Genomic DNA, 17236 nt, shown 5'->3' with positions numbered 1-17236 from the left:
GATGCTTCAAAGCCATTGTTTCTGCTAATTATGATGTTTTTCCACTTATAGGTAACAAAAACTAAATGAACAATTCTCATGTTTTTTTTCTCTCAGAATATTTATTTTGTCCTGGAAATAAAATGTAAAAAAAATCTCTTTCATAGTGGAGAGATTGGTAACTTTTGCCTCACAGCAGGAAGGTCCTGGGTTCAAATCCCAACCTGGGGTCTTTCTGCGTGTTTTCCCTGTGCATGTGTGGGTTCTCCCTGGGTACATGGCTTTCTTTCACAGTCCAAAAACATCAGCGTTAGGTTTTATTACGAATACTTTTCAAGAATGTGTTAGAAACTGCGAAATTCACTACGAATATGATACAATAGAAATAGTCATTGTTTTACAAAGATGAAATTCAGGTGTAACAGCAGCTCCGAGATCATGTAAATTCACATAAAAGTTCCGAAAGTGTTGAAATTTTGCTTAGCAAAATAACCAGAACACAGCTACAAGTTTTCATCTTGTTGGGATAAATGCGCGCTGTCTCTTTAAGAGACCCGGAAACAATCCTTTCCAGTGTTTGTTGCTGGGGAGTTGACGGACAGCTGTGCGGGGACGATGATATCTAACCCGCTGACTCGGGCTGTCCGGAGCAGTGTGCGGTTCTGGAGACACCGAGCTGTGTTTAAAGCTCCTCCAGAGGCCTCAGGCGGCGGCAGCCGGCGCTGGTGCTCCGCTCCGAGTCGAAGTGGGACCTCTGTTATGGAGGAGATCCTGGCGAGGGTCGTTGCACCTTTACCTTCATATGAAACCAGAGATAAATCTCCACCTCCGCCCGAATCCACCAGCTTGGAGTTCATGAACTACTACAGAGGTCTGGAAAAGGAAGACAAAGTGGATTTTCTGTCCAAGCTGTCCCAGGAGTGCGGAGTGGACCATAAAACGGTGTCCGAGCTCGCTACGAAGCTGCTGGACACTCAGCGACGCGATCAGGCGACCATATTGCAGGCGGAGGACAGGCTCCGGTACAGCCTGACGCCGCGCTACAAGCAGCTGTTCAGCCATGTGAGCCGGGTCGAAGGCGGGGTGAAGTTCCTGGTGGACCTCCGAGCGGATCTGCTGGAAATACTCGCGTCCAAAGCAAGCGAAAACCCACACATCAGGGTACGATCTTTGTTTACTTTCTGTACGGCTGCCCGGATGGCTCAAACTCCAGCATGCGCGTTTATTCACTTAGCTGTGAAGCAGAAATATGAAATGACTGGAATGTAGTGGCTTGTGTTACCCGTGGTTACATGAGCCACGTGGTTCTCATTTGATGTGACCTTTGCCCCAGTTGGACTTGGAAACCCTTCACCTCCAAACTTCTACATAATTCAATTCAGACACACATTTAGTGTCAGAGTTCCTTCAATTCTTTTTATTTTGGTCTTAAGCCATAGATAAAGCAGAATTATGAAAAAGGAAGATCATTAGAATTATGTCTTTTTTTAACAAATAAGAATCTGAAAAGTGTGGCATGCATATGCCCTAATCCCCTCTAACATATTACTTTGTAGAACTACATTATGGTCTATTTGCAAAATAATTTTTAAATAATTTAAATCTGGACTTTGACTAGGTCATTCAAACACATGAATCATCTTTGATCTAAACCATCCCACAATATCTTTGGCTTATATTTAACACACGAAGTACCAGAGAAAGGTCATTTAACATTTCTACCTTTGGACCCCAGAGACGGGTCGATTGACCTGAAGGATTTTATCTAGCAGGTGCTTTTGTTCTGTAAATAGGGCCATTACCTTAGAAGTACCCTGTTAACGGCCTCAACGCATCTCACAGTTGCACAATTGTTCTTTAGACTTCGACTGACTTTATTGTCATTTTGCATGAACAGGGTGTATACAGAACGAGATTTCGTTGCATACGGCTCAGGATAATGTTTGAGCTTTCAATGTTGTGAGGTTACTCCAGAATAAAATAAAATACAGTATAAAATGTGAATATAAATATAAATATAAAATATAAAGTGCAGGAATGACAGTGAAATAGAAGTTATTTAGCTCTGTACATGTGCAAGGTATAAAGTGGAGACCAGATTTTAAGTGCAGTCCAGTTAAGAGTTCAGCAGTCTGATGGCAAGTGGGAAAAAGCTGTTTCAGAACCTGGTGGACCTGCACCGGATGCTGCGGAACCTCTTTCCAGAGGGCAGCAGGGAGAACAGTCCATGGTGGGGGTGTGAGGGGTCACTGACGATGTTTCGGCCTCAGGACACGCATCCTGCATCGATGGTTGACCTGACACTTCGCCCTTTTGCCTGAGCTGGGTGTGGAAGGTTGTTGCCGAAGCAGTTTCTCCTTGTGTGCCTTCTTCTCACTCACATGAGAGTTACCCAACTCTTTTGCAAGCTCAACCAGGAAGTCCACCCGTCTCTCCTGCACCCCAATGCATGCCTGATAAAGCACATGTGCATTCAGTGCTGCCATGTCAATCATGTTTGCCAGGTTTGCTGACCAGCTGTCACATAGTGATGGAACCTTGGTCACCCCCCGCAAGATTATGACTGAAATAAATGCCATTAGTTCTTGTGAACTAAATAGGTGAAGCAGTCACCTATTTATCCTCCACAGCACAAAAGGCTGCATGCAAATTTGCATGTGCTAAGTCTCCCAGATTTCTTTTGCTTACACTTTTTGCATGATTTTTTTGAGGTGGATCAACACAATTAATTTGGTTAGTTTATTTCTAAACTGTCATTTTATACCCTCTTAGCTTTATTTAAAAGAAATACATTACTAATTTCTTTTAGAAAACCCTTTGCATATTTCTTGAAACAGATTGTATGTTTTGCAAACTCTATGTACATTTGGCAAAATGACCTGGATAATGCAGCACAACATCATGGATCAGCTGCAAAAGGTCACATCTCTCCAAAAACACTTCATGTATGCTTCAAAACTAAACTGAAGAGCATTACCTACAGGAGATCTGATCTCCTGTAGGTATCATAGATACCCACCCCCAACATGGACAATTCACACTCCTACCTTCTGGCCTGACGGTCAACGACCACATTTACAATTGAAGAAGGGATGCTAATTTGAGCCATCAGAGTCGTCGGTTTGGACTCAGGGTCTTTTCACCCTGTTTCGGTACGTCAGGGGAGAGGTCGAAAACCCTGGTACTCCCAGGAGGTTGTCCTGCTGGAAGGTGAAGCTCCACGCCAGTCTCAGGTTTTTTTCACTACATAACAGTTTTTCTTCCAGGATTGTCCTGGATATACATCCTTCCATCCTCCCATCAACTCTGACCTGCTTCCCCACAGCATGATGCTGCCACCACCATGTGTCAGTCTGGGGATGAATAGGTGCAGACAGAGGCTGGATTTTTACAGGAGAGGCCTTTAATCTTTTATCCAATCAAACAACGGAGAGTGGAACCTTACTTTTTAAACAAAAGAACAAATATATATATTTGTTACATATTTGTTATATATACATATATGGGCTGGGCTAGCTGAACAGATTACATTTGGTACCAATCAGAGCCTCTTTCCTGTGCTGCAGGAGCCACAAAGGAAAGCGATACTTTAACAATGTTAGATTCAGCACATGAGGAGGCAAGAGCTACTCTGCTGCTTGTACAAATTGAAAGAGCTGAATATAAATCAGGCATGTAATGAGTATTTTGAATGAATTTTTTGAAGGCAGAGTGGATTCAAAGAAAAGGTAGTGAAAGAACAAAAAATACATTTCTGCCGCAGCCGGAGACATGACCCCGGTGGTTTTCTCTCTTAATTTTCCCTTTTTTGGCAGCACTCCCTTTTTCCTAGAAAAGCTGCTCTCATATTCTGGATTGTTCGGTTTAATGTAATTACAGTTTTCACTTTGACTCTGCAGAGTAGGCTCGCTGGCATTTATTGAATGCGCTGAGTGACTTAGAAATACAAATAAACTCAGCTGTTAATCCAAAACGACCACTAATATATTTCATAGCGTTTATAGAAAACATTTGAGTTACACTGTCTAAGATAAAATTATAACTGGAGACATAAAAGTACATATCTGAACATGTGATGGGTTAGGGTTAGGTTACAGATTTTTGACACCTGTAAGTTTCAGGTCATCAAAAATCTTTATGTCACACAAAGATAACCCGAGTAAATCCAAAAGGCAGCTGTCAAGTAATTATATGAGATGTTTTGAGACTTTCTGTATCTGCCAGACAACCAACAGCAAGAAGAAAAATAAGGCTCCCAAATTTATTTCCATTGAAATTTAAAAAGTTAACAGTGGGGCAGAGACTTATAATTAATTAATTACAAAGATTTCATTTTCATTTTCAAAGCGTTTTTTTCATACAAAGTTCCTGTCCAGAACCATTATATTTGCTTGTTTCTAGTAAGCCCTTAAATCTGACACACAAGCAACATCTGCTAACAGCAGCTATGGAAGCTGCTTCAGTTTGCCCACGAGGGGCTAATTTCTGTTGTGCTAAAAGGAGTTAGCCTTTCAGCTAATGCTAAAACAGCATCTCAGTGACATATGCTGACTGTTGAACACAAACTGGCCTGACACGTAAAAAAAGAGTTTCCATGGAAGTTTTGTAAAATACACAAATTTCAATGACTTAAAAACTACCTCATGCTAGAGCAAAACATTTTTTCATCAACAAGACATGAGTTTTTTTAAATTGGCATGCTTCCATTATGAACATTTATTTTCATAATTACAGTTTTGTAATTTTATGGTCAATGGAAATGTAGCTAGTTTTTGTTGTTTCCTTCAGTGCTGCAGCGCCCCCACAGGCCAGGAGGGGAACAGGTTGCTGAAAGGGTTTGGTTGGTTTGACTCAGAGCAGAGAGAAAGAGAACCACAGCAGATGTTGAATGTCTTGGTTCCCCAGTCACACCGAGGCTACCGGACTATCAGGTGTGAAAACACTCTTGGTCTAGAACCGCCGCTGACATCCATCTTTACATCTAACGTTTCAAAGTTTTTTAGATGGTGAAACTGACACTTGGCTGCTTGAACTCCTCTGACTGTAATAATAAACATCTATCAGTCCTGACATTTCCTGGTTTTGTGTTTTAATGTATGATGGAGTGAAACATGTTTGTCCTCTTTGTGAATGAAACCATTTTGCTGTGACCTCTCATTGATGCATCATCGCGCTCTGAGATTTACCCAGTCCAGCTCAGTGTTGGTATCTTCCTGCTGTGCAGAAGCATTCAGCCACACTGAGAGCTTTAAAGCCTTAAAGGTCCCGGCTGCCTGCACACCGATGCCTCCCGGGTCACACTGGAGCCGTTCAGCCTCTGCTTTCTGCTGCTCCATGATTGATTGAGCTAAAAACGAGAAAAGGTCATTTTTAGATATGAAGCTTCTGGTACAGAATGATGATGTGTTTACTGACTGCAGGAAATCAAAGCGTGATGATTATCATAGTGGAGCTAAAACACCACCAAAGTCGGAGGGAGGGAGGCTGGATTATGCAGCTCTGCATCTGCATCAATCTTTGCTTCTTGTAATAAATGTAATTTGAGTTTTTCTGTAGATTAGTCACCTTGATCAAGGGATTTATTCTTGATGATCTATTTCTGACTGCTGACGTTGGGGGGGAGATGGCTCCTCAGGGTTACACCGAGTATCTGTGTGGGTCTATTTTCTCCCAGCCCAGCTGACAGGTGGCATGAGGCCCACTGGGGTAAAGGTCTGCTCCCATTCAGGTCTCAGTGAGGTTCTGTTTGGACTGAACAATCTGTCCAGGAAATCTCATAGTAGTCCATTACAGGCCTCTGAAAGATCTTCCACACATTAACAGATTTTAATAGAAACTCTGACTTTTACAGGACTGTAAAAAAAAAAAAGTATTTTTCTTTTTTGTCACGTTTTAAATGTTTCAGATTCTTAGACAAAGGTTGAAATCTGATCAAAATGACTTGAATAAATACAGAAATCAATTTTTAAATGATGGTTTCTTTTATTAAGAGAATAAAAATCTGTCCAAACCAATCTGGACCTGTGTGAAAAAGTAATCACCCTCCAAACCTAGGATGATTTCGCCTCCGTCTGAATTTACCTGAATAACATACATTTGACTATCGCTGTCACCATGGCGACGGGGGCGCGGTAACATCAAACGGATAATTAAAGATTTTATCCTGTTTCATGAAATGTTTTTTAGGTTCTTGTGTCTCGTCTCTGTCTCAAACCTCCAGTCATTTCAGATGGCCACACAGGTTCTGGTTCTGCCGGAGGTTTCTTCCTGTGAAAGAAAAGTTTTTCCTCTCCACTGATACATGCTTGTCCAAATGTTAATGCCAACATTTGCACAAAAATCTAAATATATTACCATAAATGACCTACAGTATTTAGGTAGTTTATTAGTAGTTTAGTTCCTCTTTAATAGCTGATGCAGAAACCTTTGTTTCCTAGAGGTCAGTCGGTTCCTGTAGTTTTGGATCAGGTTTGCTGCAGCAGGGGTTCTGGTCCATACGGGTCCATACTGATCTTCTCCAGATATTTCAGGGAGTTTCAGCTCCCTCCAAACATTTTTTTATGTTCATCTTGAAATGCTTCTGATGGCGCCACTCCTTGGTGACCCCTGGCTGGGTGTCTGGGGTCATTGTCTTGAACCGGACCGTGATACCGTGTTTCTGGTACAGTTGTAAATCTGACGCATGGCGATGGAAGCGGCTTCTCTGGTCCTACTGGGGTTTAATTTCTGCTTCAAATGAGCTGGTTGGATGCTGGAAAAGACTATTGATGTGCTAAAAGGAGTTAGCCTATGAGTGAAGCTATTCAAGGCTAAACTAGCATCTCAATGCTAAACATGTAGCAGCTAATGCTAATGTCAACGTCCAGATCTCTGAAGAAGCTCCATGAATAATCAGAGAAACTCTGTAAAGATGAATGGACAGAAAATCACTTTAATAAATGCCTTTGCTGTTCAGCTCCTAAGGCTATTTATTTAATAATTTAGCAACAAAAATGGTTTCTGAATTGAAAACGTTGATGTGCAGAATGTTAATCGATGATGGCGTTAATCTATGGTGACCTCCCAGGTAGCTCTGACCCCTGACCTTTCTCATGATCAGTGATGCTCCACCATGCAGGTCTTCCATACAGTCCCGGTTTGAGGGAGACTGACAACCATCTTGAGTTTCTTCCATTTCTTAAAAATAATTTCACCAATAGTTAGGCGTACAATTTGGTCTCTGGTGTCGTTTGGCAGCTCTTTGGTCTTTACTGATTAAATATTCCCCCAAGTTCATGGTCCTGCAGTATCAAACACTGTTTCATCACACCGGACCGTATCAGTGGGTCACCACTGTCCAGGTGTTGATACGGTGTGCTTCGTTTTCCCTCCAACAAAACAGAGGATTTCCTTCTTTAGCCCTCTCCTCTGTCGGTCGGTCTCTTTCCAGCCCGAGGCTTTGATCCCTCTATTTCTAAAGACTTCATCTTCTGCAGGGTCAATGAAATACATATCTCAGTTTGACCTCCCTATTGTGTGGTTAAAAGTTTGCTTCCCAAGGCGCCGGTGGCGGCTCTGCTGCTATAGAGCTGCTGCCTTCTCAACAAAAATGGCTCACCCGGATTATCGAGCAAAATGCATTACTTCACCTCAGGCAGCTTTACGAACACACACACACCCCGACACGGACACACACACACACACTGCATCACATGAGCAGGAATGAAAGTTTTGCTTAACTGAAAGTTATTTTCTGAAGCTGTGCAGCTGAATGATGCAGAGCCTGATGCATTTATGCATGTATGTGGAGAGAAATTTCCAATTTCTCCAGGTTTGGATTTGAAGGAAGGATGCTCACGGAGCTTTTCTGCCATGTCTGTTGTTTGTTTTGTGATGGCCGTTGTGACTGACAAGCTGCTATTAAAGGAAGTCCTTCTATGGAACAGTCGGTAGGAGCTGTATGGACGTCCCAGAGCTTGTGTGCTGCATGCTTGTTTGTGTGTTTGAGATTTTCTTTAAATGAAGTCTGACCTCTGCTGGAGGACATGCCTGCTTTGAAATGGCAAGGTGTTTATTGAAGTGGCCCCTTCTACATCCATTGCAAGCTCTGGCAAAACACTATTCATAATGTGTAAACGTTCAAGCGGCGTGCAGACAGCCAGGGGACCATACGGCCTGTGGAAGATAAGAGTGTGAAATACTTCATTTCCTACTGGCAGCTTTGAGCCAATCTGTGCAATAAAACGGTAGTTTTAAGATTGAGCTCCTTCAATTAAAAAACTGGAGCTGAAAGGGTGACTTCACACCGGCTCTGCTCACTCCACTTTGGATGTTTTCCCACTGACAGTTTGGTAGACTCGGTTATAACCGCTGTGGTTCTCTCTCTCTCTGCTCTGACCCAAACCAACCTGTTCCCCTCCTGGCCTGTGGGGGCGCTGCACCAAGAACCACTGACGGAAACAACACAAAAACCTCTGAAGACACTGAGAGCAACTTCCTTCTTCACCAGATGGAAACTAAATGGAGGCGTCAGATTTTAGTGTTGGAGGATTTCTCTTTAGTCTTTGGCTAAAAACCAGGAGCCATTTCTGCTGCTAGCGCTAGCATGTTTGATTTGGTTGGATTTACCCAGAATGCCCTGCACTGTAGTCCACTTCCTGCGTTTGGAGCGGACTCCAGGCACATGTGCATTCAAACCATAAGATAAGATAAGATAAATCTTTATTGTCATTGTCACAAGAACAACGAAATTCAAAGGGTGCCATCAGTCGGTGCACATGCCCAAAAACAAAAAATAACTGTCTCACAATTCACACACAACGCAAGAATCAACAAACAACTGGCAGAAAAAAAAAGTAAGAACAGCCACATTCTCACATACATCATTTATGATGATTAATGGTTGTTTTTGATTGCATTTAGTTTTGTTATTGCTGTCGGGTAGAAACTGTCTCTGAGACGGTTGGTTCTGGTTCTGGTTGCTCTGTATCTTCTGCCTGAAGGCAGCAGTGTGAACAGAGAAGGTCCGGGGTGAGAAGTGTCCTTTGTGATGTGTTGTGCTTTTCTTAGACAGCGGTCGCTGTGCAGGTCCTCCAGTGAGGGGAGAGGGCAGCCAATGATTTTTTGGGCTGTATTCACAACCCTTTGGAGAGCTTTCCTTTGAGCCGTAGTGCTGCTGTTATACCAGACGCAGATACAGTAGGTCAGTATGCTCTCTATGGAGCACTTGTAGAAGGACACCAGCAGCTTCTCCTTGATGCTGTTCCTCCTGAGAACCCTCAGGAAGTTCAGTCTTTGCTGGGCCTTTTTTATCAGCTCCAAGGTGTTCATGTTCCATGTGAGGCCCTGCTCAATGTGGACCCCCAGGAAACGGAAATCAGCTACCCTCTCCACACAAACCGAACCAGAGTTCAATTCAACCAAACCCAGACTGAGGTTGGGAGGACCAGAGTTTGTTGGGGTTTTTTTTCCCCCAATAGAACCGGGTCTACCAGACAATCAGGAAGAAAACAGCTTAATAGTCTTCAGGCTCATTGAAGCTATAAAATAAACGTTGAATACAGCATCGTTTCATTCACCATGATCTGAGTTCTGAGTTTTAGTTGAGTATCAGTTGGAAGTTTTCTGTCCTTGCAGGACCTGAACGGTACTCTGAAGAGCCTGCTGTCCAAGTGGTTTGCTGTTGGTCTGCTCCGGCTGGAGAGGATCACCTGGCAGTCGCCCTGTGAGATCCTGCAGAAGATCAGCCAGTAAGAGCCTTCATCCTCTCACTGCTCCTACTCCTGCTTAGGTTTGTAAAAAAGATTTGTAAAAATAGGAAAATGTTTTGGGCCGCTGTCCACCTGCACCAGGATGTCCAATCATTCTGGCTGAATCTGAGTGACCAGGACGCTGGAAAATTTCTCTCGCCTCTAATTTGGATGAGAATGTTGTGAATTTCATTGACCAAAGCGCCACGTCAGGGTGAATCCCACTGAAATACAACCTGCCACAGTTGGGAGCAGCTACAGACCGGCTCCTTACTAATTGAGGAAATAATGAAAGCCTTTGCTGCACCTGAACACGGAACAGATTTGGAGTTTCTGCTCCAAGAAAACTGTTAAATGGTTCCATTTTCTAAACACTTCCTCCATTTTCATCTGCCATCCACTAACTCTGCAATTAGCAGATTAGCAGCTCTACCAGCTGAGCCGCGGCACCAGGGGCACCAGGGGAGGCAACGCCTGAAATCTGAGGCAAAGCCTTGTTTTAAACAACCGACTAAATACGAGTCCTGAGCCGAGTGTTTCCCTCTGAAGATGTTAAAGGAGTTTTTAATTTATAGTCAGGCAGGAGTTTGCTACCTAAACCTGACTGAGTTTTTCTGCCAGGTACGAAGCGGTTCACCCAGTCAGGAACTGGACCGACCTGAAGCGCAGAGTGGGACCGTACCGGCGCTGCTATGCCTTCACACACGCCGCCATGCCGGGGGAACCGCTGGTGGTGCTGCATGTGGCGCTGACTGAGGACATTTCTGACAACATCCAGGTCAGAACTGAACCAGAACCATCTCTGACAACCATTCTGAGATGGTTCAGAACCATCTCAGAACCAGAACCATCTCGGGAAGAAGCACACACACACACACACACACACACACACAGAGCAGTGGTCCTCCTGACCACTAGGGGGAGTCTGAAGCAGGTAACATTATCACCTGCATAAACTTGCTGCTGTTCTATAACAATGTTAGAGACATGAAGTGTAACACACATTTTCTTTGTTGCTCAACTTTCTTCTGGACATTCTGTTAAATCAGAAGGTTAAGACCCAAATACAATTTGTTTGTCTCCCCCTAGTGGTCCGGAGGACTTCTGTGTTGTGGAGTGAGTTTGTAGCTTTTCATACTTGCTGTTGTTTTTGCTGTCGCAGTGATTTTCTGTTGCATTTGGGTTTTTTGTGTTTGCATCTTTCATGTGTGAGCAGCTTGTTCCTTCGCGTTGGGCCTTGTTGACCACCGTAAGTAAAGATGCAGCGGTGTGTGTTTTTTCTTCCCTCAGAGTATTGTTCGGGAATTTGCAACTCTTGATGCAGAGGAGGACATAAACAAGATCAATTCAGCCATTTTCTACTCCATCTCCTCCACCCAGGCCGGCCTGCAGGGCGTGGAGCTGGGCAACTATCTCATCAAGCGCGTGGTCCGGGAGCTGCAGGTGGGTAAAGGTGCTGCTAAGCTGAGCTGAGCTAACATTCAGAGTTATTTATTACTTTATGCTGGTCTATCATATTGAATCCCAATAAAATACATTGTGACTAAGTTTCGGGGGTATGAATACTTCTGCATGGTGTCAGGGCTGTCTGAGCGCTGTAAAGGTTTCTGGTTGTATAAATATACATATTCCACATACAGGCTGAGCTGCTTTTTACTGTGGTGGAATCTAATCCATTCATCTCAATAAGCAGACAAGAGCCCTCCATGTTGCAGCTCGTTGTTTCATGATTGAAAATCCTAAATGCAACATCAGGAACCACTCAACCCAACAGATGGGGAAGCACTTTGCAGCACATCCTCATCAAAACCTGGTTTAAGCTCCTTCAAGTCTATTTATTCATGCAAGAGGACTGCTGCCAGTGGTTTACCTCCAGGCTGCGTTCATAATGGAAATACGACAGAGCAGACGGAGAGCCGCGTTCTGCTCAGAAACCAGACGGTCTCAGTTCAGGATGGTGGCACCAAATCTGCTTATCAGCTCTTCTCTTCTTTAGCTTCTCTGTCTCAGAAAATACTGAAAGAATGACGTGCTTTAAGTTTAAAGAGCGGTGATTTGTTGAAAGTATTACTGCATTAAATTCTGGAGTTATTTTGCTGTTTTGATGGCGGCCGGTAGCGGGCGGCAGAGGTCGCTGACCTTTCTGACGGCACAGACAGCTGTCATTACGGGAGCGGAGGACCTCCTGCTGTTCCGTCAGGCAGATTAATCATTCTGACGCTAAAGAAGCTAATCTGAAGGAAGACAGAAGCCGCTTATCAGCATCTTTTGATGCCCGCACAAGGAAATCTACAAGGCAGAACATTTTGTTGACTTTTTATTATAAATAGCCTGCAGACAGGGACCTCACAGAAACACGGCAGGCTGTCTCCAGGTTCCTTCTCATCAGCCATTTTGTCTGAAGTCTGCTGAACTGAAAGCTTCACATACTGAACATGACAGTAAGGTTGTGTTTATTCACCTAATCTAACATCTGGAACAGAAATAATTTACCTAGACTCAGACGCCTGTGATGATTCCACGTGTCAATCATTAACGCATTATTATTTCATCAGATAGATAGATAGATAGATAGCATTTATTGTCATTGAACAGAATTCAACAAAATTTCCATTGCAGCTCCCGTGCAAAAGGTCAAATATATACAGTATAAATAAGCAAACACACAATAATAATAATAACAATATATACAACTAAATTAACTAAAGGCCCTCAACCACACCAAAGAAGTAGCAGCAGGTCCAATTATGGCAAAGTACAGATGATGTGACAGTGCAAAGTGCAGAACAATATGGCTGTGTGGGGGTGGGGGATATGTATGTGTGACTGCGAGGTTATGATATGTGTGGGAGGGGGGGGCGGCAGGGAGTAATGGCTCTGACGGCTGTGGGGAAGAAACTGTTTCTCAGTCTATTTGTTGTAGTCCGTATATTCCTGAACCGCTTGCCTGATGGCAGCGGCACAAACAGTCTGTGGCCCGGGTGGCTGGAATCCATGGCTATGGATCCAGCTCTCTTCTTGACCCGGTCTGTGTAAATGGAGTCCAGGTCTGGGAGGGGGCATCCCACAATGCCTTGTGCTGTTCTCACCACCCGTGTCAGTTGTTTCCTCTCCAATGCTGTGCAGCTACCATACCACACAGTCATGTTGAGGCAGAGGATGCTCTCGATCATCGCCCTGTAAAAGTTCACGAGCAGCCGTGAGGAAAGTCCAGCCCGTCTCAGTTTCCTGAGGAAGAAGAGCCTTTGTTGTGCTTTCTTCACCAGGTGGGAGGTGTTTGTGTTCCAGGAGACACCTCCCACCTGGTGAAGAAAGCACAACAAAGGTGGGAGGTGTCTCACACTTCAGCAGGTCTGTTGACATGTCATTCACTGTGCAGTGGACCCCCAGCCTTCTCAATGTGGTATTTGCAGATTTTATTTGGCGGTCACTTTCAAACCGAACCAGAGTTCACTTCAACCGAATCCAGACCGAAGTTTGGAGGACCAGAGGTCAGAGGTCAATTAGCGTTCACACCTCACCAACCTCACCAGACTGAGTGGAGCCGGATTGAAGCGGACTGAACTGGGCTGGTGGGAACACACTGTTGGATATGCTAACAGAGAGGAGCCACATTTTCTCCACTTCATCCTTATTTTATGGGTCGTTAGTTGGTGAAATCTGTTGTTTGGTCAGGAATAGCAGCAAATTTGGCATTTAACTTTCGAAATTTAATCAAAGTTAAATCCTTTAACCCCCATTGTGATTCTTGCTTTGAACTTCAGCAAATCACCACGTCTGAAAGCTTGTAGGTTTGTAGACTATTAAAGTAGCTGACTTCCTGAAGCTAACGCTAACCTATGGTGTGCAGAGATCCAGGCTGTCTGAGAGGAACAGCATTGCCACGGAGGATTGGCTGTAATGATGGAAAGATGATGGAGTGGGATAGAAAAGGTCACAGTTGCAATTTCAGGTCCAGGAAGAATATCTTGTTTGTCTTTGTAGATTGGACCCCCCAAGCAGAACTCACTCTGTCATCTGTTCTCTTTTTCACCTTTCCCGCTGCTTTCTTACTTATACCATCGCTCTCTTTTCCACTAACTTTTGCTCAGTGTGAGGAAGGCAGAGCTACAGCATAGTCAAGTGTGAAGAAACATAAAGGAGAGCAGCAAGGAGCCTTGATTTTTAAATTGAAAGGTGGGTGAAGTAAGGTAGAGTAGAAGAAAAATAAAGTGTCCCACCAGGCGGTGTCTCACACTTCCACTTCCATAGACAGCTATTGCCTTTCTGCCTGACATATTGTTCTCTCACTTATTAACGTGGACACCCAAGCACAGAAATGAGTCTGAAGAGAAGAGGGAGGCTTTCTTTCTGCTAAATGAAAGGGTGTTGAGACGGCAGGGAGCTCAGAGCTGCAGGTGACCAATGACATGACACACAGGAGGGGAGGCAGTTTAGAGACGGGGACAGGTGTTACAGGCGAGGGATGGAAGAGGAGAGGAAGGAGAGGATCATCCATCAGCATCAGCAGGCCGACTCATGAAGCAGCTCAGATGATTCGTAATGAAGTCCCAGACGGAGGAACTGACAGGGTCGAGCCGCCCGAGCAACAAGGACGTCCTGGTTCTGTTTTCACACCGAGCCTGAACCTCCGTCTCAATTCTGAAAACCGGTGAAGACTGAAGGTCTCTGTAGATTTCCTCCCTGTTGTCTCTGCTCCTTCCTGTCTGAGTGGATCTGTGACAGGATGGAGACACAGATCCACTCAGACAGCTGCTGCACGAAACTCTGCAGCCGTTTCCATGAGAGCAAAAACCGGAGGAAGCCTTGGCACATTTAGGTTTTATTATCATTCTGGAGTCAGTCTAAACTTACAGCTGCCAAATATATGTCTATTCTTTGTTACCTGCCCATCCCTCCATATGTATGAAATGATTCATTTGGGTTTCATCAGTGGTGGGCGCCACGAGCTAAAAGGTTAGCTTCGCTAATCCTAAAGCATTAATCATACACATTATTTCTGCTAATGCTAGCTGCTATGACAGCATAGTAGCTAGTGGAAGCTAATGCTAAAATGCTAATTTCAACCATGACAGGGCTAAACTTGTTAGCACACGCCTAACTGTACGGTTTGCACTTCAGGAAGTGATTTTTTTTTTTTTTTTTTTGGAACAGGGCTTTCACTCATGGTTTCAGTCTCATAGTTGCTGATTTTACCTAATTGACTATGATACAACAGGTGGTGCTACAGTGATGCATTCTGGGTACTGAATAAACATTTGCTGCATCGCATCACAGGTGGAGAATAAGGAAACGATTCAGATGTGAATTTTTGTATTTGTTTAATTTGCTTCCCTGGTTGTTTGTCTGTTAGTGTTTTATTTGTTTGTTTGTTGTATTCTTGCCAAAAAAGGGAAACATGAGAAGAGGAAGCGGAACTGCTGCGTAATCAATCTTCAACATAAGAGCATGGTCTTACTTCACTCGATTACGAAAACGTTGAACTTTAACTGAAAGTTTACAAAACAGCCAAATAAATGAGCACTTTAGAAATTATCTGAAAAAATGAAGCTATTGCTCTAAACGGTTTCAAAGTTAGATAAAAGTTCTGACATTAGCGGGTTATGGGAAGTGGGTCTCATGCTTTTCATCTCAAAAGGTTTTCTTTTTTTTCCTTCTTTTTGTGCCGTTCTGTCAGAGCGAGTTCCCCCACATGGCCCAGTTCTCCAGCCTCTCGCCCATCCCAGGGTTCTGCTCCTGGCTTCAAAGCCTGCTGAGCCAGTACAGGAAGGAGGGCCGGGGGGCCGACCTCTTATCGGAGCAGGAGTGGAGCGAGGTGGCGCAGGCCCTGGACTCCAACGCGGGAACCCCGCCCATCGACTCTCTGCGGAAGCTCATCGCCACCGGAGAGTGGACGCGCTCCGAGAAGCTGTGCCTGGCCCTGGAGCCCGTCCTGATGCGCCTCTGCGCCTGGTACCTCTACGGAGAGAAGCGCCGAGGCTTCGCGCTCAACCCAGTGGCCAACTTCCACCTGCAGAACGGCGCCACCATGTGGCGGATCAACTGGCGCGCTGACACCAGCCCCAGGGGCGTGGCCAACTCCTGCGGCATCATGGTGAACTACCGCTACTTCCTGAACGAGACGACCAACAACAGCGTCCTGTACCTTCAAAATAAGGCGGTGGCGGCTTCGGAGCAGGTTCTGGGCCTCGTGTCGCAGTTTCAGAAGAACAGCAAGCTGTGACTGCGTTGCATACAGCAGAGTGTCGGGGCGTTGCAGACGGAGAGGAGAGAGCTTCCACCAAAAAACTGGGAAAGGCCAAACATTTTGTATTAAAAAATCAAAAATTTTGAGATTAATCTTAGAAATTTCTGAGTTACAAAACTTTACAAATTTAAACTTTTGAAACTCAGAAATTTTAACATTTTCTCTAGAAACTTTCTGAGTTTTTCATATCGAATTTTCATTTTTTCAAACTCATAAGATTCTTTGGAAGAAATGTGCTCCTCTTGTTTCCTGTGTTACGCAGTTGTAGTTAAACTTTAACAGTTTGTTTTCATGTGAAACAGACCGATGTGTTGTTTTGTCAGTGTTTGAGGCCCCCGGGGCCCCCGGTGATGGGCTCCTGACGTCAGGAACAGAAACTGGGCCGTTTCCTCCATGATGTAACTCGGCCCATCTGCTGCGCGCCTCATTAGATTTCTAGCCAAAGCTGTTTGATTGTGTAAGTGATTCTCAGAACAGACTGCAGCTAATGAAGCAGAAGGCATCCATCAATACCAAAGCATGTTGGTAGGTAATAGCATGTAATGGGGGGTTCTGGAATAAATGATGTTTATTCTTTCATCAGGATGAGCTGCTGCAACGTAAACAGAACAAAACAAGATAAATAGATCTTTTTCTTTCTTCAGCTTCACCTGCAGTTGCTCTTCTCGCCTTCAAAGCCCATTAAAGAAGCATGAACTGGAAATATTTTCATAAACTAAAAAAATAAACATATTTTTCTGTTTGTTAAACTATCGTGCTGACCTAATGTATTGAATTTTTTTTCTGTAATGATTTTTCCCTCCACACTCGGAGACATAATCATTCTCCAGAGATCGTCATTGATGTCCTAAGGACTCGGTGCCAAGCAGGTCTCCTATCAGCCGCCGCCCCGTTGTTGTGGAATAATACATCACAGCAAGTTGACTGTGAAATTACATTTTATCTCACAGGAGTCAAACTTTCTTTTTATTTTTTCAAACGCATCTCTTTTCTTAGCTCTGCGCTGCTGCGTGTCCCAGAAACTAATGGAGTGAGAAATAAAGTTAAACTAAATGGTCAGATTGATGGAGAGGATGTGTGTGTGTGGGAATAACGAGGCATGAAGAGGACAGTTGTTTAACGTTTGCCCTTCTGTCACTGTCTCTGGAGACATCGGAGACAAAAAGAAAACGAGTCTCTGGAGGAATGTTTGGCTGAATGGACGCCACCACGGGTTGCCATGGAAATAACTCCAACATGCCACCCAAACGAGCGCTGCTCGTTTGGACTCGCTCTGGCCAAA

General features: G+C 44.2%; 1 protein-coding gene and 1 long non-coding RNA gene across 2 annotated transcripts in view; one reads left to right on the top strand and one right to left on the bottom strand.

Moving 5' to 3' along the window:
* The first annotated feature begins 125 nt into the window (after positions 1–125).
* On the top strand, positions 126–17019 carry mlycd (malonyl-CoA decarboxylase). Its single transcript, XM_028032003.1, has 5 exons — positions 126–1140; positions 9595–9707; positions 10329–10485; positions 10998–11150; positions 15385–17019. The coding sequence occupies exons 1-5, from the start codon at positions 595–597 to the stop codon at positions 15928–15930; spliced, it is 1515 nt and encodes a 504-aa protein (XP_027887804.1). The 5' UTR covers positions 126–594; the 3' UTR covers positions 15931–17019.
* Positions 5047–17236, bottom strand: part of LOC114153501 (uncharacterized) — a 26463-nt gene continuing 14273 nt past the window's right edge. Inside the window, exon 3 of the long non-coding RNA XR_003597337.1 lies at positions 5047–5326. This is a non-coding gene — a long non-coding RNA (uncharacterized LOC114153501). The remainder of the gene's footprint in view (positions 5327–17236) is intronic.

Source organism: Xiphophorus couchianus, chromosome 2 (assembly GCF_001444195.1).
Source record: "Xiphophorus couchianus chromosome 2, X_couchianus-1.0, whole genome shotgun sequence".
Lineage (NCBI taxonomy): Eukaryota > Metazoa > Chordata > Actinopteri > Cyprinodontiformes > Poeciliidae > Xiphophorus > Xiphophorus couchianus.
The sequence above is the reverse complement of the archived record's forward strand: the minus strand, read 5'-3'. Positions and strand labels throughout refer to the sequence as shown.